General features: G+C 47.4%; 1 protein-coding gene across 7 annotated transcripts in view; it reads right to left on the bottom strand.

Moving 5' to 3' along the window:
* Positions 1-19952, bottom strand: part of STYXL1 (serine/threonine/tyrosine interacting like 1) — a 32811-nt gene that overhangs the window by 6178 nt on the left and 6681 nt on the right. For 3 of the 7 annotated variants that reach the window (XM_006057127.4, XM_006057126.4, XM_006057125.4), the window contains exons 2-8: positions 17675-17778; positions 16704-16765; positions 15862-16006; positions 12882-13027; positions 4029-4174; positions 1189-1286; positions 523-635 (exon numbers count right to left, since the gene is read on the bottom strand). In XM_006057127.4, coding sequence (XP_006057189.2) covers positions 523-635; positions 1189-1286; positions 4029-4174; positions 12882-13027; positions 15862-16006; positions 16704-16765; positions 17675-17777 — 813 coding nt within the window. In that variant the 5' untranslated portion in view covers position 17778. Of the gene's footprint in view, positions 1-522; positions 636-1188; positions 1287-4028; positions 4175-12881; positions 13028-15352; positions 15427-15861; positions 16007-16703; positions 16766-17674; positions 17779-19952 lie in introns of those variants that run through there. The other 4 variants (XM_044935925.1, XM_025275604.3, XM_025275605.2 and 1 more) reach the window with 4 other exon arrangements.

Genomic DNA, 19952 nt, shown 5'->3' with positions numbered 1-19952 from the left:
ATATTTGCAAATCATATAACTGATAATGGGTTAATACTCAAAGTACATAAAGAAGTCATACAACTCAACAGCAAAAAAAAAAAAAAAAAAAAGAAAGAAAGAAAGAAACTAACAAAAAAAGTCCAAAGAATCTGATTTTTAAAAAGGCTAAGATTCTGAATAGATATTTTTCCAAAGAAGACATACAGATGGCCAATAGATACATTGCAGCAGCCAAAACACACCTCCCTTGGAGAGCCCTGAGCAAACACTAGCAGAGAGCTGGGCAGCACTGGGGGCCGTGCAGGTGGTCCTGATGGCCACAGCCCTGCCCAGCCTGTATCCCAGGCCTGCCCCAGGTGCCCAGCCTCAGGCCTCTAGCCCAGATCTTGGCACCCTGTCCTTGGGTGTGGTATGTTAGGTAAAGCCCTTGGCCCTTCCCTCTCAACTCCTCACCGTCAGGTAAGGTCCCGAGGCAGTGTTGGGGAGCCATTCCTTTGAGGTGCAGTTCTGACCTCACCTCCTGGACCAGGGAATACGTACCTTCAGGGTCTGCCCATTCCAATGCATAAGGTAGGCCAGGATGGCTGCACAGCTGCGGCTGATGCCCAAGGTGGAAAAGACTAGGATGACGGAGTTGAGCTCCAGGTGAATATCTGGAGAGAGAAGGAAAGGTGGAAGGCTGTGCGTGGCTTCCTTCCCTGAGGATCCAGAAGACGCCTGGCCTCAGTGGATCCAAGAGGAGGTTCAGAACCAGCACACCATGGTTTAGGCAGGTCACGTGACAGCTCTCGGATACTGTTTCATTGCCTGGCAAATGATGTGTTTAGCATCATCATAGAAAGGCCTTCTCTGAGCTATCCGTGCTTCCTTCCCAGGAAGGTCGGCCACTGGCTGACTTCCCCAGGTGGGGATGGAGGGACCATACCCCTCAGGCACCTGGGTGCTGACAGAGGCTGTGTAGCCTGATGTGAACCACAACCAGTGAGCGCTGGCTGTGGGGCTTGGGCACGCAAAGCCACCGTTTCCTCATCTGGAACATGTGCTAGCGGTACACTGCCTGCCTCATGAGGTCTTGCACCATGCTTAGCCCTGCCCCTTTTCTCCTGCGAGCTGGGAGTCACCGTCAGTAATAGGTACAAGGTGCCATGGCCCCCTCTGCTCCCTAGGCACAGGCCAGTTGGGGCCTGGTTGAAGAATGCCCCTTACCAATGAAGTGACAGAGGTGGCGTAAAAAGGGTGTAATGTTTGCTTCCAGGGAATCTTCTATCTGGATGTGCAGAAGCTTGTCGGCGTCACCTACAAAACTAAACAGAAGAAAAGCATGTAATCGGGCAGACTTGCCCAGAGCCTGGCTGTAGTGTCCTTCATCCACAGCAACAGGACCATAAGGGGAGGATGCTGAGCAGGGAGATGGGGGTAGATAAATGATCCCCTCTCAGAAGAAGAGCACCTGCCTCAGAGGGGTGTTGTGTAGATTAAATCAACTCATCTATGTACGGCATTTAGCGATCTGCCTGGCACATGACAGTACTCAATAAATGGGATATTATTATTATCAACCAAACCTGGTGCTTTCCTGGAACACAGTGCAGACGGTGAGGATGGAAATATGTAATGAGTCTGCTATGTTAAATGGAGGAAGCAAGATTGACAGAGAGTCAATTGACAAGACTGACAGAGAGTGAAGGGGCTCCTGTTTTAGATAGGGTGGTCAGGGAAGGCTTTCCTGAGGAGGTGATATTGGGAAGAGGTTTAAAGGAGGTGACGGGACAAGCCAGGCGGTTATCTGAGCAAAGAGTGTTCCAGGTAGAGGGGAATCCAAATGCAAAGGCTCCAAGGGCCAGGATATTTAGTATGCTTGAGAAACATCAGGGAGATCAGAGTGGCTAAAGCTTTATGAACAAGGGAGAGAGAAGAGGGAGATGAGGCATGAGGCACATTCCATGAGAAGATGCCTGCACGGAGCTTGGCACAATGCCCGGTGTGCAGTGAGCACTTGGTAAATGTTATTTATGAAGAATACAGCCTGCTGGGCATTCGCCGTGACATGCAGAAAGGTGCAGTAGATTCAAGAATGAAAATATTCTGGTTTAGTTTCTTCATGAGCATTTGCTGTGACAAATACAAGCACGATTCACCATGCATGCATGCATTCATTCATTCTGTCCCTCCATCCTTCCCTTCCCCTTCCTCTCTCGCTCCCTCCCCACCCGACCACCCACCCACCATCCACTCATCCATCTATCCCCAATCATCCATTCTTTCCCCAGACACTCGCTCAATGCCTATAGTGTACCAGACCTTGAGCTGGACCCTAGTGGACACAAGATGAATCAAATAGGGCCTCTCCCGGCTTCAAGGAGCTCTCACCCTGATGGGAGAGGTATACACACAAACACATGGCTAATCCAATCGGCTAGGCTTTAGGATAAAGACCTACACATGCTGCTGAAGAGGAGGGGCAGGGAGCTGGGGAAAGCCTAACATGGAGGAGACATCTGGATGGAGGAGGTTGAAGGATACAAGGTTAACATATAAAAATCAACTGGATTTCCATATACTAGCAACAATCAGAAATTTAAATGTTACTTATTTATTTGGCTGCACCGTGTAGCCTGCGAGATAGTTCCCTCACCAGGGACTGAGCCCAGGCCCTAGGAATGAAAGTGCCCCGTCCTACCCGCTGGGCCACCGGGAAATTCACATGACTGTTGGCAGGATTCAGTTTCTCACGGGCTCTTGGACTGAGGGCCTCGGCTCATCACTAGCTCTTGGCTGAAAGCCATCAGGCCCTTGCCATGCAGACCTGTCTCCAGAGGACAGCTGGTGGCATGGTAGCTGACTCCCTTCAGGGTGAGCGAGCACAATGCGGTAAGACAGACGCCACGGTCTTTCTGTGACCCGATTTCAGAAGTGCCAGCCCATCACTTTTGCTTTAGTCCATCCATTAGTGCACCTCAGTAAGTCCAGCCCAAATGCTGTGAACGGTAGGTGGTGGGGGGATCACCAGGAAGACTGCAAAGACATATTCCATATTCCCCTTTCGTTGATTTCTGTTGAGTCAGTCATCAGTCTGATTACTGTTCCTTTGAAAGTCATGTCTTACTTATCTGCTTCTTTTCACTTCTCTCTCTCTCTTGTTCTCAGCAGTCTCATTAAGTACCTTGATGTGATTTTCTTTAGATTTATTGATTTTCATATAGTAATTTTTATTACCAGATGCCTCACCGAATTCTTGTGTTATATAAATTCCCTCTGAGCTGAATTTTATTAGCTTTTGATTAGGAACTAGGGGAAGTAGAGGCCTTGGTGATCATGACTGGACATAGCTGGGAAAACACAGGCTGACAAGCAAGGCTGTAAAGAACTTTCCTGCTCCATGAACAATGGTGAGTGTGTGTGTGTCCGTGTGTGTCCCTAGCACCGGGAAAATCTGACGCATAACAGTTGCTGTATCCAATGTTTGTGTCTTCCCAAAATTTATATGTTGAACCCTGCCCTTGTAAAAGGGACCCCTAGAGAGCTTTGCCCCTTCTGCCAGGTGAGGACACAGCAAGAAGAGTCCATCTGTGAACCAACAGCAAGCCTTTGTCAGACACGGAATCTGCCAGTGCCTCCATCTTGGACTTCCCAGCCTCCATACCATGAGAAATCCCGTTGTTCATAAGCCACTGGTCTGCAGTATTCTGTTACAGCAGCCCAGATGGACTAAGGGAGGGGTCACTTCTCAGAGGGCCTGAGACAAGAAAAGCAGGGTAAAACAGGATTATTTTGCATCAGAATGTCAAAGCACCAAAAAAGCATTACTTTTGGTGAGATTTAAGTATGGGGTGTGGGGCAAGTGTAGGGTCTCAGTCTGGGGCAGAGGATGCTATGCGCATGCCGGGAAGTCAAGAGCAGGCTAGGAATAGATGAAAACAATGCAGATCCCATTCCAGTGTGTACTGGCTTCTAAAAGCCCTTTCAATCCTATCAGTGCATGACACTAGAAGGCTGATATAAATAAATAATACTAATATAAAAAAATCAGTGGTATTTCTACTTACAATGGCCCTGTCTCCATGGAGATGTTGACATGTGCGTTGATTTTCAAATCCTTTTGAATTTTAGGGTCGCAGGCTTGCTTGAAATTTCCCAGGTAGATCCTGCCTGGCATTATCTCAATAGGGTATGGCTGGAAGGCATCCAGTTCCTGAGGAGGGGATGGAGAAAAGTCTGCTGTGATAATAATCCCCAGAGAAGAAGCTGTTTTTGTTTTGTCTCTTGAGATGCAGCTCAGCAAACAAGCTTAGAAAGGCAAACTGGGATAGTGAATGAGACTAACCAAATGTTCATTGCAGCCCTATTTACATAGCCAGGACGTGGAAGCAACCTAACCGTCCAATATCAGGGGAATGGATAAAGAAGATGTGGTACATATATACAATGGAATGTTACTCAGCCATACAAAAGAATGAAGTAACGCTGTTTGCAGCAACAATGGATGGACCTAGAAATTATTATAACTAAGTGAAATAAGTCAGACAGAGACAGACAGACACTGTATGGTATCATTTATATGTGGGATCTTAAAAATATGATACAAAAAAAACACAAAAGAAAAAAGAAAACACACACACAAAAAAACATATGATACAAATGAACTTACTTACAAGACAAAAACAGACCCACAGACTTTGAAAACAAACTTATGGTTATCAAAAGGGAAAGATGTAGGGGGAGGGATAAATTAGGAGTTTGGGATTAACATACACACACTACAATATATAAAATAGATCATCAACAAGGACCTACTGAATAGCACAGGGAACTCTACTCAGTATTCTATAATAACCTATACGGGAAAGACTCTGAAAACGAGTGGATCTATGTATACACACAGCTGAGCCACTTTGCTGTACCCCTTTAACTAACACCACATTGTAAAGCAACTATATCCCAATATAAAATAAAATTTAATTTTAAAAAATTATGTCAAAAAAATTAAAAACAAAACTACCATTTGATCCAGCAATCCCACTTTTGGTATATATCTGAAGGAAATGAAATGACCATTTTGAAGATATATCTGCATCCCACATGATCATTTGAGCATTATTCACAAAAGATACAGAAATGACCTAGAAGTCCATCAATGGATGAATGGATAAAGAAAATATGGCATGTATATACAATGGAATGCTGTTCAGCCATAAAAAAAAAAGGAAATCTTGTCATTTGTGACCACATGAATGGAATTTGAGGGCACTATCCTGAGTGAATAACTAAAAAAAAAAAAAACATTGCATGATCTCATTCACATGTGAAACTCTGAAAAAGCAAATCTCATGGTATTTCCAGGGGCTGAGTGAGTGGGGAAAATGGGGAGACATTCAGTCAGTTCAGTTCAGTCGCTCAGTTGTATCCGACTCTTTGCGACCCCATAAATCACAGCATACCAGGCCTCCCTGTCCATCACCAACTCCCGGAGTTCACTCAGACTCACGCCCATCGAGTCAGTGATCTCATCCTCTGTCGTCCCCTTCTCCTCCTGCCCCCAATCTCTCCCAGCATCACAGTCTTTTCCAATGAGTCAACTCTTCGCATGAGGTGGCCAAAGTACTGGAGTTTCAGCTTTAGCATCATTCCTTCCAAAGAAATCCCAGGGCTGATCTCCTTCAGAATGGACTGGTTGGATCTCCTTGCAGTCCAAGGGACTCTCAAGAGTCTTCTCCAACACCACAGTTCAAAAGCAGCAATTCTTCGGTGCTCAGCCTTCTTCACAGTCCAACTCTCACATCCATACATGACCACTGGAAAAACCATAGCCTTGACTAGACAAACCTTTGTTGGCAAAGTAATGTCTCTGCTTTTCCATATGCTATCTAGGTTGGTCATAACTTTCCTTCCAAGGAGTGAGCGTCTTTTAATTTCATGGCTGCAGTCACCATCTGCAGTGATTTTGGAGCCCAGAAAAATAAAGTCTGACACTGTTTCCGCTGTTTCCCCATCTATTTCCCATGAAGTGGTAGGACCAGATGCCATGTTCTTCATTTTCTGAATGTTGAGCTTTAAGCCAACTTTCTCACTCTCCACTTTCACCTTCATCAAGAGGCTTTTTAGTTCCTCTTCACTTTCTGCCATAAGGGTGGTGTCATCTGCATATCTGAGGTTATTGATATTTCTCCCGGCAATCTTGATTCCAGCTTGTGTTTCTTCCAGTCCAGCATTTCTCATTATGTACCCTGCATAGAAGTTAAATAAGCAGGGTGACAATATACAGCCTTGACATACTCCTTTTCCTATTTGGAACCAGTCTGTTGTTCCATGTCCAGTTCTAACTGTTGCTTCCTGACCTGCACACAAATTTCTCAAGAGGCAGGTCAGGCGGTCTGGTATTCCCATCTCTTTCAGAATTTCCCACAGTTTATTGTGATCCACACAGTCAAAGGCTTTGGCATAGTCAATAAAGCAGAAATAGATGTTTCTCTGGAACTCTCTTGCTTTTTCCATGATCCAGAGGATGTTGGCAATTTGATCTCTGGTTCCTATGCCTTTTCTAAAACCAGCTTGAACATCAGGAAGTTCACGGTTCACATACTGCTGAAGCCTGGCTTGGAGAATTTTGAGCATTACTTTACTAGCGTGTGAGATGAGTGCAATTGTGCAGTAGTTTGAGCATTCTTTGGCATTGCCTTTCTTTGGGATCGGAATGAAAACTGACCTTTTCCAGTCCTGTGGCCACTGCTGAGTTTTCCAAATTTGCTGGCATATTGAGTGCAGCACTTTCATAGCATCATCTTTTAGGATTTGAAATAGCTCCACTGGAATTCCATAACCTCCACTAGCTTTCGTAGAGATGCTTTCTAAGGCCCACTTGACTTCACATTCCAGGATATCTGGCTCTAGGTGAGTGATCACACCATCGTGATTATCTGGGTCGTGAAGATCTTTTTTGTACAGTTCTGTGTATTCCTGCCACCTCTTCTTAATATCTTCTGCTTCTGTTAGGTCCATACCATTTCTGTCCTTTATCGAGCCCATCTTTGCATGAAATGTTCCCTTGGTATCTCTAATTTTCTTGAAGAAATCTCTAGTCTTTCCCATTCTGTTGTTTTCCTCTATTTCTTTGCATTGATCACTGAGGAAGGCTTTCTTATCTCTTCTTGCTTTTCTTTGGAACTCAGCATTCAGATGCTTATATCTTTCCTTTTCTCCTTTGCTTTTCGCTTCTCTTCTTTTCACAGCTATTTGTAAGGCCTCCCCAGACAGCCATTTTGCTTTTTTGCATTTCTTTCCCATGGGGATGGTCTTGATCCCTGTCTCCTGTACAATGTCACGAACCTCATTCCATAGTTCATCAGGCACTCTATCCATCAGATCTAGTCCCTTAAATCTATTTCTCACTTCCACTGTATAATCATAAGGGATTTGATTTAGGTCATACCTGAATGGTCTAGTGGTTTTCCCTACTTTCTTCAATTTAATTCTGAATTTGACAATAAGGAGTTCATGGTCTGAGCCACAGTCAGCTCCCAGTCTTGTTTTTGCTGACTGTATAGAGCTTCTCCATCTTTGGCTGCAAAGCATATAATCAATCTGATTTTGGTGTTGACCATCTGGTGATGTCCATGTGTAGAGTCTTCTCTTGTGTTGTTGGAAGAGGGTGTTTGCTATGACCAGTGCATTTTCCTGGCAAAACTCTATTAGTCTTTGCCCTGCTTCATTCCGTATTCCAAGGCCAAATTTGCCTGTTACTCCAGGTGTTTCTTGACTTCCTACTTTTGCATTCCAGTCCCCTATAATGAAAAGGACATCTTTTTTGGGTGTTAGTTCTAAAAGGTCTTGTAGGTCTTCATAGAACTGTTCAACTGCAGCTTCTTCAGCATTACTGGTTAGGGCATAGACTTGGATTACTGTGATATTGAATGGTTTGCCTTGGAAACAAACAGAGATCATTCTGTCGTTTTTGAGATTTCATCCAAGTACTGCATTTTGAACTCTTGTTGACCATGATGGCTACTCCATTTCTTCTGAGGGATTCCTGCCTGCAATGGTAGATATAATGGTCATCTGAGTTAAATTCACCCATTCCAGTCCATTTTAGTTCGCTGATTCCTAGAATGTCGAAGTTCACTCTCACCATCTCTTGTGGATGTGACTGGTGATAGAAGCAAGGTCCGATGCTGTTCTGGGGATCTAATGTACAGCATGGCGACTACAGTTAACAACACAGCATTATATACTTGAAATTTTAAGAAAATTTCTGGAAAGTACATCTTAAATGTTCTCATCGCTCACACACACATAAATGGTAATTGTGTGAGGTGATGGATGTGATCATTTTACTATGGTAATCATCTTGCAACATATGAAGTGAAAGTGTTAGTTGCTCAGTCCTGTCTGACTCTGTGGGACCCCATGGACTGCAGCCCTCCAGGCTCCTTTGTCCATGGGATTCTCCAGGCAAGAATACTGGAGTGGGTAGCCATTCTCTTCTCCAGGAGATCTCCCCGACCCAGAGATCAAACCCGGGTATCCTGCATGTCAGGCAGATTCTTTACCATCTGAGCCACCAGGGAAGCGGCAACATATATGCGTATCAAATCATGTTGTATGCCTTAAACTTACACAGTCTTATATGTCAATTATACCTCAATAAAGCTGGGGGGTTGGATCACAAAATTTGAGTGTTTCCAAGGAAAGATTATTAGAGCACCCATCAGGTGATTAGAAACAATTATTAATAAAAATAATTATTAAACAATTGTTAATGAGACTTATAAACAAGCCAGAGAAGCACACCAGTCCAAGATTGTTCTCAAAGCATGCCTCCAGAACTAATGAAAATTCCCCTAATGGTTCCTTGGGTGACCTCTTGTAGTTCAGATGTCTGTAATAAAACAGTGGATACTTGTTTATTGTTGGCATAGACTGAAAATTTACTTGTTATATTTAGTAATATAAAACCTAGGCATAATCTCACAAGAAAAAAAGAAAAAGAAATCCACTAGCATTGAATAAATTGATGTTTATTGAATATGATCTGGTGGTGGTGGTGGTTGTTCAGTCGCTGAATTGTGTCTGACTCTTTTCGACCCCATAGACTGTATGTAGCATGCCAGGCTTCCCTGTCCTTCACTGTCTCCCAGAGTTTGCTCAGACTCATGTCCATTGAGTCAGTGATGCTATCTAGCCATCTCATCCTCAGCTGCCCTCTTCTCCTTTTGCCTTCAATCTTTCTCAGCATCAGGGTATTTTCCAATGAGTTGGCTTTTTGCATCATTGGCCAAAGTTATTGGAGCTTCTGCTTCAGCATCAAATTTGGAAAACTCAGCTGTGGCCACAGGACTGAAAAAAGGTCAGTTTTCATTCCAATCCCAAAGCAGGGCAATGCCAAAGAATGTTCAAACTATCTAGAAACCCCCTTTTTTTCACCAGTTTTCCATAGTAAATGCTAACCAATATAATGTTAAAGGTTAAACCAGTTCTAAACCACCTGTGGCTCCAAGTTGGACTCAGAAACAACATCTTAAGACCTCAAGCTAGTGTGCAGTCCACCTGTGCCTTTCAGAGCCTTCTGGCTTCAGCACACCTCCCCTTCCAGTGACCCCACCACCAGCCCACATTCCTCCGAAACGTCAACCTCAAAAGCTTTTTTATCAATGAGCAGACACCACTCCGAGTCAACCCCTAAGTCTGTGAGACACTCGGCCCTTCCACATGTGGGCAGGCAGGCCCACCACCTGCAAATGTGACCCAAAGCGCTCCCCAGGGTTCAGGGTGACCACCCCCTCAGGACGCTCGCTCTCTGGGGCCAAGTGGACTCCTCCTGGTTTCACGTGGAAAATCTCACTCAGTCTCACCACAAATCTGTCAAGGATCTTCCTGATGCTTTCGAACCAGCCTACGTTCCCAGTAGTTTTAAGGGCCGTGGGGGAGCGGGTGTGACATGGATAAAAAAATGCTCTGCTCTAAACAGCCACTGCCTGTTAATTCTAGAGGACACAGTTTTGACAACCACGTCAACAAATGTAAGAGAAACCAGTATCACAAACTAACGTGTCCAAATTGAGCCCACTGCCTTCCCCCAACACAGCTATAGTCCATGGGGTCACAAATAGTCGGACATGACTTAGTGACTAGACAACAACATATAAAACAGGAAATTAGAAGTCACTCTGTGTAAAGTAGAGGGGCCATCTCAGAGTCTAAACTCCGTGCCTCCATCCCCCTGGTAGGAGTTCCCTGGGGAGCAGCAGAGACACGTCTGCTTCACAATGTGTCAAAACACATAACAGGAAGGGAGTGGGGCTTTCGTTCTTGCCCCTGAATTAGTAACAAAAGTCCTGAAGTAGGGAGAAGCCAATCTAGGAAGGTACATCCTACGAGGGCCTCGAACAAGCAGCATAGAACTCACCTGTCCAGGCCCTGCTAGATACCACCCCCATCCCTCTTCCCAAACTACCTAAGAAGACTGGGGCAAGGACCAGTCTCAGCGGTATACACGTCAGAACTGATCGAACTGTACATTCTAAATATGTGCTGTTTTAACCTACGCCAATTCCACCTTCCTAAAGCTTTAAAAGAAAATAAAGGGGCTTTCCTGGTGATCCAGTGGTTAAGAATCTGCCTGCCAATGGCAAGGACAAGGGTTTGATCCCTGATCTGGGAAGATCCCACGTGCCACAGGGTAACTAAGCCCATGCACTGCAACTACTGAAGCCCGTGCTCCGCAAAAAGAGAAGCCCCTGCAACGAGAGGCCCGAGCACCGCAACAAGAGCAGCCCCTGCTCTCCGCCCATGCACAGCAGCAAAGACCACTGCAGCCAAAAGTGAATATTAAAAAAAAGAAAAAGAAAGAAGGTGAGTTATGAGCATGTCATGTTTGCAGACAAGAAAGGCCCTCTCTTTTCCCTGCAAAGCCAGTAAGGACGCTCCTCTGGGAGAAAAGAGGGGTGCCTGGGGGGGCCCGGGAAGACTGGCTGCACAGCTGCTGAGCTAAGAATCACAGCTCAGTGGAAGGTGAGGAAGTGCCCTGGAGAGCGTCACACGCATACCCTGCGTTTGGGAACAGGTATGACCCCAGGCGTGGGTCCCCGCCTTTTCACACGGGTTGGCTGGAGCAGCCAGGCTGGCTGGAACAGCTGCACCAGCAAGGCCAGGAGCAGCCTCATTCCCATCATCACACCCTCCGGGGGCTCATTCTGGGCTTCAGGTGAAGGAATGTGGATGGGGTGGGAGGTCGTGAGCTGCCAAGGGAAGGGAAGGGACCTGGGGGCATTCCTGTCAGGAATTCTCAGCTGGCTCTCTCTGAAGGATCCTAGGTAACAGATGGAAAGGAAACCAGTCTCAAAGGCCATCATCCGTGGCACACAGAACCAGGCGGGGCAAAATGAGAAGAAAGCATGTCCCCACCACTGATATGCAGCCAGTCACACAAGACAGGGCCCACCCGGACCCCCAGCACCAAAGGGACCAGGACCGGAAGAGGGGAAGTAAGGAGGTATCCCTGAAGCTACCATAACTCCTCCCCATTCCCAGTCCCCAGCCCACAGACAATGGAAGGCTGCCCAGCTCCGGGAAGGGAGAAGAAAGAAGACCTGGGTTGAGGCTAAACTAGTCTAGCCTGTACTGGACTATTTTATTCCCTTTTAAAAAATTATTTCAAAAGTAGAGAGAATAATGTAACAAACCCCTGGATCTCTCACCCTTCAGCAAACATTCATTATCAACTAATGGCCCATTTCGTTTCATATGTACCTCCAACTTCCCGACCCTCCCCAGATTATTTTGAAGGACATTCTAGACATCATGTTATTTTAATTATAAATATCTCATTATGTATCTCTAAAAGATAGAGACTCCCGTTTTCAGAAACATAGCCATAATAATGTCATCACAACCTAAAAAAATATATAACAATAATTCCTTGTTGTTCAGTCGCTCAGTCGTGTCCGACTCTTTGTGACCCCATGGACTGCAGCACACCAGGCTCCCCTGTCCATCACCAACTCCCAGAGCTTGCTCAGACTCATGTCCATCGAGTCGGTGATGCCATCCAACCCTCTCATCCTCTGTCGTCCCCTTCTCCTCTTGCCCTTAATCTTTCCCAGCATCAGGGTCTTTTCCAATGAGTCAGCTCTTCGCATCAGGTGGAACTCCTTACTATCACCAAATTCCAGTTCCTAGGCACACTTCTCCAGTTGTTTTATAATATGATGAAACTGAAATTTTTCATAACCGAGAGTGGTTTGAAAGTATGGTATCGGCCCACGGTGAGTGAGAGCACGGCTGAAGTAATCGCTAGAAAGAATGAGACCCCTGCAGGTCCACATTCCACTTCACTCCTGACTCTTCAAGAAACCGGATGCTATGAAATCCCCCCAGGGAGCGCCCCTGTCTGCCTGTCACTGCCCCCCAGTGCTCACCTTATTCACCCTGTGGTTTGGCTCCGGACACCTTGTGTTAACACCTGGGCCACACCTTGTCACAACCCTGGTCTCCCCCACTAGACAAAGGAATCCTTGTAGGCAGGGGCTGCTCTCTCACCCTTTCGTTGTATCTTCTGGACCCAGCCAGGGTTCATGAGGCCACACGGCTAAGGATGGCCCCGCCTGTGTGGCTTTGACCACGGCCCATCACCCAGAACCCCCGCCGCGGATCCCTGCTCTCTAAACCGGCCTCATCGATGAAACGCCACACTGGCTCTGCCTCCATCTGGCACTTATAAATTCATCACCCTGGACTGGACTGGACCTCCTGGCTGCCTGAGTTCATTCCCAAGTCACCGTCAACACCTCTTCCACCTTTTCCATGTCGTCTGCCTCCTGCTTCTCCAGCCCTGCTCTCGACCCCTTCGGCCCCCAGGGAAAGGCCCCGCTCCCGCCCGAGCCTGGTGTGCTCAGTGCGCAGCTTGCCTGAGGCATCCAGATGATCTTCTGTGTCCGGAAGAAGTGATACATGGCCGAGAAGAGCTTGTAGCCTCCTCTCAGGATAAGGATGGGGTGGCGCGTGAGGTGGGTCAGGGCTCTGCCACACTCAACAGCCGCTCCAAGCACTAGTCCTAAGAGCAGAGACCAAAGAGATGACTGTCCCCTCTGTGCTCACCGTGTGCCTAGAGGCCCAGTGGGCAGGCACTCCACTCTGGAAAAAATTATCGAAGAAACTGAAGCGAATATAAATAGAGATGAGAGTTACAATTAAAATTTAAAAAGCGATTCACCACCAAGTAAGCTGATCTTTGTCTGTAAACTCCAAGATTTCCTTTTCGTTTCCATATTGTTGCAGGAAGGACGATCCAACACAAGTGAAATGTGCACGTGCCTATGTGAGTGACAGTCGCTCGGTCGAGTCCGACTCTGTGACCGCACGGACTATACACCTCATGGAATTCTCCAGGCCAACACACCGGTGTGGGCAGCCTTTCCCTTCTCCGGGGGATCTTCCCAACCCAGGGATCAAACCCAGGTCTCCCACATTTCAGGTGGATTCTTTACCAGCTGAGCCACGTATGTGTATATACAATACCATAAATGATATACCACACAATTCATCCATTTAAAGTATATAAGTTAATGTTTTTAATGTATTCCCAGTTGTGTAACCATCGCTGCAGTCAATTTCAGAGCATTTTAATCACCTCCAAAAGAAACCATGTACCATTTAGGGGGTTTCATTTCTCACTTCCCTGCAAACACTCAGCTCTAAGCAACCACTAACCTAATTTCTTGCGGCTTGACCTATTTTGGACATTTTATAGAAATGGAACTGAATAAATGTGGCGCTCTGTGTCTGGTTTCTTTCGCTGGGCACGATGTTGTCAAAGTTCATCTACGTTGCAGAGAGTGTCAGCACCCCATCCTTTTTCACAGCTGAATAATATTCCTCTGTGTGGCTCTCCATCTCTGGCTTATCCACTGATCTGTTGATGAATATTTCAGGTGTTCCCATTTTGTGGCTATTATCAGACTGCCAGGAACACCCATGTACAAGGTTTTGTGTGCACCTGTTTAACTTCTCTCTAGTATATACTGTGGACAAAGAATGTTGCTCGCCATATCAGTAAACAAAGAACACTGTGGCCGTCAAGCCACTGGCCACTGCACTTGTCCCTGACTGCGCAAGCTTCCCCGAGTAAGCAAATCATCAGTGTGTGGTTTTGGGTTTTGTTGTTCTGTGATTGTGATTTCTTACTGAGTAAGGATGGCGACTGCATAGTGCTAAAGTGAGGTCAGGTACAGAGTGTAGAGGGGATTGTTTTCACTGACCACCATTTCCTAGGACTTCGACAATCCTAGGATAGCAGACCAGGGATGAGTGTAGCGAAGAGGGGACAATTTCCTGGCTAAGGGCCTCCTGGGAAAACTGGAGTTATTACAGGCGGAAGCCTAACGCCACCCAGTGGCCACTGGTATGAGTGCCCAGCTCATGGAACTCATCCACCCCTATCGGTCACTGAGCCGGCAAGCAGCAGCAACGCGTGGTCGGCCCAAAGCAGGGGCTGAATGGAGAATGCAACGGAGCCTCAGTGAAGCAGACTGGAACTGGCCGAGGTCCGGCTCGAGGATGAAGTGACTGTTCTCCAGGATCACCATTCAAGCCGTGGGAGACCAGACAGAGCCAGACTGCCCAGGTTTGAATCCTGGCCCCACCACTTACTAGGTGTGGTGGTTTAAAAACTCTTCCCACAAACGCTTTCAAATGCTTCCCTTTAGTTTAATTCCCCTCTTCTGTAGGGGTTGGAGAAGGAAATGGCAACCCGCTCCAGTGTTCTTGCCTGGAGAATCCCAGGGACAGGGGAGCTTGGTGGGCTGCCAGCTATGGGGTCACACAGAGTCGGACACGACTGAAGCAACTTAGCAGCAGCAGCAGCAGCCTGTAGGGGTGGGCTGTACTCAGTGATTTGCTTCTAATGAACAGAATGTGACCTAGTATTTCCATCTCAAGACCAGGTCACAAATAGGCGCGTGCCTGTCCCCTTCTCTCCCTCTGTCTTGGCCCATTCCCTCTGGGGAAACCAGCTGTCCTGTCGTGAGGCCGTCTAAGCAGCCCTCTGCATAAGTTCGTGCAATGAGGAACAGAGGACTCCTGGCTATTCCCACGGGAGTGACCATCTCGGAGGCATGTCATCCTGACCCCATCTCACCTCGGGACAGCAGCCTGGCTGACGTCATGTCTACAGCCTCAGGATAGGCAAGGACCTCCCAGCTAAGTACTCCCGAATGCCACAGAAACAGACAGACAACTAACGATTATGGTATTAAACTACTGAGTTTGGGGTTAATTTGTTACACAGCAGTAGAAATCCACGGTCCCAAACATGGGGAACGAGTTATTTCACCTTCCTGGACTCCAATTTCCTCCTCTATAAAACAGAGACGTTACTTACTAGGAGACAACTCTCCACGGCCTTTCGTGTTTCTACGTGTCCTCTGAACAAAGGCGCTGGCTTTTCAAGGATATCTGTGTAATAAACAGCCTTGGATGATAGAGACAGTTCCTCCCTCCAGAGTCAAGGGCAGGCAGGCTTTCTGCATGTTTGTTAGAAAAGATCTAGGCCCCCTAAGCTCAGAGCTCTCTAACACCACCACCCACTGCCTTCTGGCTTTTATTGCTCTGAGAAATAAAGTCTTTTATCTCTGAGCCAGGAGCCTCAGGTCTTGCGCCAGCATCCATGAAACCACAGCAGGCTTGCCTGTCACCTTGCAAAGAAGGAAGCATCCCAGACCCTCCCCAGGTTCTGACACTGCCATGCCCACAGGGCTGCCCTGTAGAGGTGGCCCAGGCGGAGCTCCCGGCATGTGGCAAAGGTGCTCAGTAGCTAAGTCTCCTTCCTGTGGCCCTGGTAAAAAGGCGCTCAGTAGCTAAGTCTCCTTCCTGCTGCTGGTAAAGACTCACTGTGCTTGCGGTCGTCAGCGCTGCCGTCATCCCTGCTGTCGTCTTCCAGCATTAGCTCCAGGGAGATGGTGCTGCTATCGTATACCACACAGTATTCCACACACTCCAGATCCACAGACTCCGGGATTAGATATTTGCCTGCCCTCTAAAGAAACCACCGGAGAAGCCTGTTGGCAGGTGGTGGGTTAGGCTGAGCCCACATGCCCTGCACACCAGCACTGGGAGAAGCCCAGGTGAGACAGCTCCCCCTTCCTTGACTACACACAGGCCCGGAAGCCCTGAGAGTGGACCAGAGAGGCTGCCACGTTCCAAGAGTCTTCCACACCCATGGTCCCTCCTGGGAGAAGCTGTCCACGGCTGATTGGACCAGAGATGATAGCCTGGCCAAAGAACAATGGTCTAGTGACCAGCCCACAGCCGATTAGGAGCCCTGGCACAGGGGCTGAGAGAGCAGCTGCGGCCACTGGAACTACTGACATCCTCTGGAGAAGGGTGTGGGCGATGGAGACCAAATCCAAAATCTGCCGTGAAGAGGGAAGTAAGCAGACAGGCTTGAATGGACACAAGTCACAACCCCAGGGTCCGTAACATTGCCTGGCACATCAAAGAATTAAATAAACATTTGCTTAATGAAGCTGTTGACCATGGGGGACAGGGAGAGGCCTCAGGGAGTATGTGACAGTGTCAGAGACCCTTGTGGTGGACACACGGGGTCCTGCCCCTGCCTCCCACAGTGTCCAGTAGGAGGTGCCCCCTCCTGGACCTCGGATAAAATCTCCCATTCTTCCGGCCCTCCAGTAAGGTAGCCCATGCGCCCCACATTTGGACTCTTGTCAGTATACCTTCTTCACAAGGAGTGCTGTAATCACGTGGCTTTCATCATACTCCCGTTTGGACCGCACATCTGAAAAGGAAAAGCCTCGAATGAGTAACTGCTTTTGCAAAAGAACACGTGACCAATGAGAGCACTAAAATACAACGTTAAAGTAAAACAATGAGCCAGAAACAGAGATAATAGCTCTAATACAAATAACTAACAAAATCTTGTATCCAGAATTTGTAAAGAACTTAGAAATCAATGGGGGAAAAAAACTACACCTGAAGACATCTTTACCTTCAGAAACAGCTCAAGAGTACCTCCAAGGCTGACTCCAGCCCTTGTGAAGTGTCTGCCTGAGGACACTCAAGGCCGCCAAAGAACTTACTGCTTGCTCCAGCTGGCACCTGAAGACAGGGCCCCTGTCCCCCGCCTCTGAGGAGGGTAGAGCCTAACTTCGATAAGCACCAGTTAGCAAGCCCCCTTGGGTCTCATATGGTCCAACTCCCACCCAGTTTGTAGTTTTCACTTCCCTGACTCTGAGCCCCACGTTCCCCTTCTCTACTCCCTCATTCTCCATCGCAAAGGCCTCTGTGCAAACTGGAGTCCTGTTCACTCTGGGCTCCTCCCTTTTGCAATAGTACACTACCAATTAAATTAGATCATTAAATCAGAATTTAATGATCTAATAACAAAAATGAACTAATTACACTCTAGCTCCATGCAACAACATAAGTGAATCTTCATCGCATAGTCTTGAGCAAAGGTCAGAGACATGGTCTATCTGGCTTAAAAACAAGTGAAACTGGGATTTCCCTGGTGGTCCAGTGGTTAAGAAGCCCTCTTCCAAAGCAAGGGGTGCAGGTTCAATCCCTAAGATTCCACATGCTGTGGAACCACTAAGCCCACACACTACAACTAGAGAGTCTGCCCACCACAACGGAAGATCCCACCTGCCACAGCTAAGACCTACACACCCATAAATAAAGTACTTACCCAATAAACAGAGGTAGTTGGGTTCAGTTAATCTGGATAGTTTTGTGACTTGATTCAAGATGTTATAAAGCTCTGTTGGTTCACACAAAACCAAACCGGTCATCCTACAGGAAAGAATCGATAACGTATTAATAAAAGCTCAGTGAAGTGAAAGTCACTCAGTTGTGTCCAACTCTTTGTGACCCCATGGACTATTCAGTCTATGGAATTCTCCAGGCCAGAATATTATTGAGTGGGTAGCCTTTCCCTTCCCCAGGGGATATTCCCAACCCAGGGATCGAACCCAGGTCTCCTGCATTTCAGGTGGATTCTTTAGCAGCTGAGCCACAAGGGAAGCCCAAGAATACTGGTGTGGGTAGCCTATTTCTTCTCCAAGGGATCTTCCCAACCCAGGAATCGAACCATGGTCTCCTGCATTTCAGGCAAATTCTTTACCAACTGAGCTATCAGGGAAGCCCAAAAGCTTAGTACATCTTTCTATTTTAGATGAATGACTACCAAGTAAGATAATTAAACTTTCTTAACATGTGTTCAAACAAAGGTGAAAATAAGCTCCAAAGTGATCAAGGAAACTTCAAAAACTTAAAGTGAAATGTGTGTAGGGGAGATAAACATTGCACACAACATATCTGAATAAAATAGGTTGTAAAACAGTCACCAATTCATTTCTTCTTTCAGTAAATCATCACTGAACACCTACTACATGCCAGGCACTGGAAATAACTGTGGTTAACTACACCCACCCTCATGAAGATTACAGTCTAGCGTGGAATGCAGACATTGGACCGAAAAATACTTCGTTAAGCAGGGAAAGCATTATAAAAGGGTCAGCATCCAGTGTCACAGGAGGTGCCAACAGGAGGGCCTCACCTGGTCAGGGGATGGGTGGTCAGAGAAGGGCTGTCTGAGATGTGATTGCTGAGACAGGAGGTTAGGCAAGACTTAGGCAGGTGGAGGAGGGAGAGAGGATGAAGGAGGTGGGGACACTCCTGAGAGCAGGAGGGAACTTAGCACCTGAGGTTTCCAAAGGAGCCTGGGGTGACGACAGTGGGAAGAGAGTGATGATGAAGACCCTGGGGAGGCTGGTGCAGGTCCCTTGTGAGGGGCCTTGTGGGCTTATTGTAAAGATCGTGGTGCTTCGTGGAAGGTGGCGCATCGCTCACTGGCACTGACAGAACTGCCCGGCCAGCCTGGGCTGTGGCTCCTGCTCACAGGGCTGCTCTTGGTTCCTGGGCACGACGGTCTCTGCTGCCCCCTGGACACTGAGAGGGGAAGGCCTGTGCAGAAGCTTCCTGCAAGGAGGTTACCTTTTAGCCGGGGTGGGAGCAACCAGGAGCAGCCAGCAGACCTCTGCAGGCCAGTCAAGTCCAGGGACAGTCTTGCTCAAGTGGACAGTTAGGGTCCACTTCAGAATTATCAATACGATGCTCCCCAGAAAGGCTAACCGCTCGTCTTGGGCCCTGGAACCTTCTCGCCTCCTCCAGCACCTCAGTTCTCAGCCTCCCCTCCAACATCATCAGTTTCGGTCTCCATGTAGGTCATTGCCAGTGGCTCGCCAGCATCCTCCGTGCCTATCTCTGTTCCCTTTGTCAGCTGAGACCTTTCAAAAGGGATATGTCTACACAGCCTCCACTTCCTCACCTCTGAACTCTAGTCTGAACCCCTGTTGTGCCACTTATTCTTGGCTGCCTGACCTCAGGGAATAATTAGCCTTTTTGTGCCTCAGTTTCTGCCTCTGTTAAATGGGGGTAAAAATAATATTGCCATTTCTGTAGAACAAGGATAATAGTACTTGTTGTGTGTGGATCAATGAAATTACACACGGAAGACATTCTGAGCAGGGAGGAAGGGCTTGGTAACTGTTAGCTATTGGTACAAATTTCTCCCCTGGAACTTCTAACCCCAAACCACAGAAACTGCTCTTATCAAGGTCATCACAAATACTACTCCTGCCTAATCCATTTAGTCATTCCTCTGTAACCCACTTGAATGCCTCCTTCCACAAACACTCTCCGCTCCCAGGACCCACCACTCTCTAGGCTTCCCGCTTCCCTCTCAGATGGCTCCAACTCTTCCCACGAGCACACCCTCAGACACAGTCATCTCCTCTCTTCTCTACCTACACTCTCACTCTGGGACAGAGCTTCTCGGCCTTGGCACCACTGACATGTGAGGCCAGGTAATTCTTGGTGGTGGGGCTGACCTGTGCACCACGGGATGTTTAGCAGGATCCCCAGCCCCTTCCAGGAGAAGCAAGTACCAACTCCCACCCTCCAAT

Source organism: Bubalus bubalis, chromosome 24 (genome assembly GCF_019923935.1).
Source record: "Bubalus bubalis isolate 160015118507 breed Murrah chromosome 24, NDDB_SH_1, whole genome shotgun sequence".
In the NCBI taxonomy this organism is placed as follows: Eukaryota; Metazoa; Chordata; class Mammalia; order Artiodactyla; family Bovidae; genus Bubalus; species Bubalus bubalis.
This window is presented reverse-complemented; position numbering and strand designations above follow the sequence as displayed.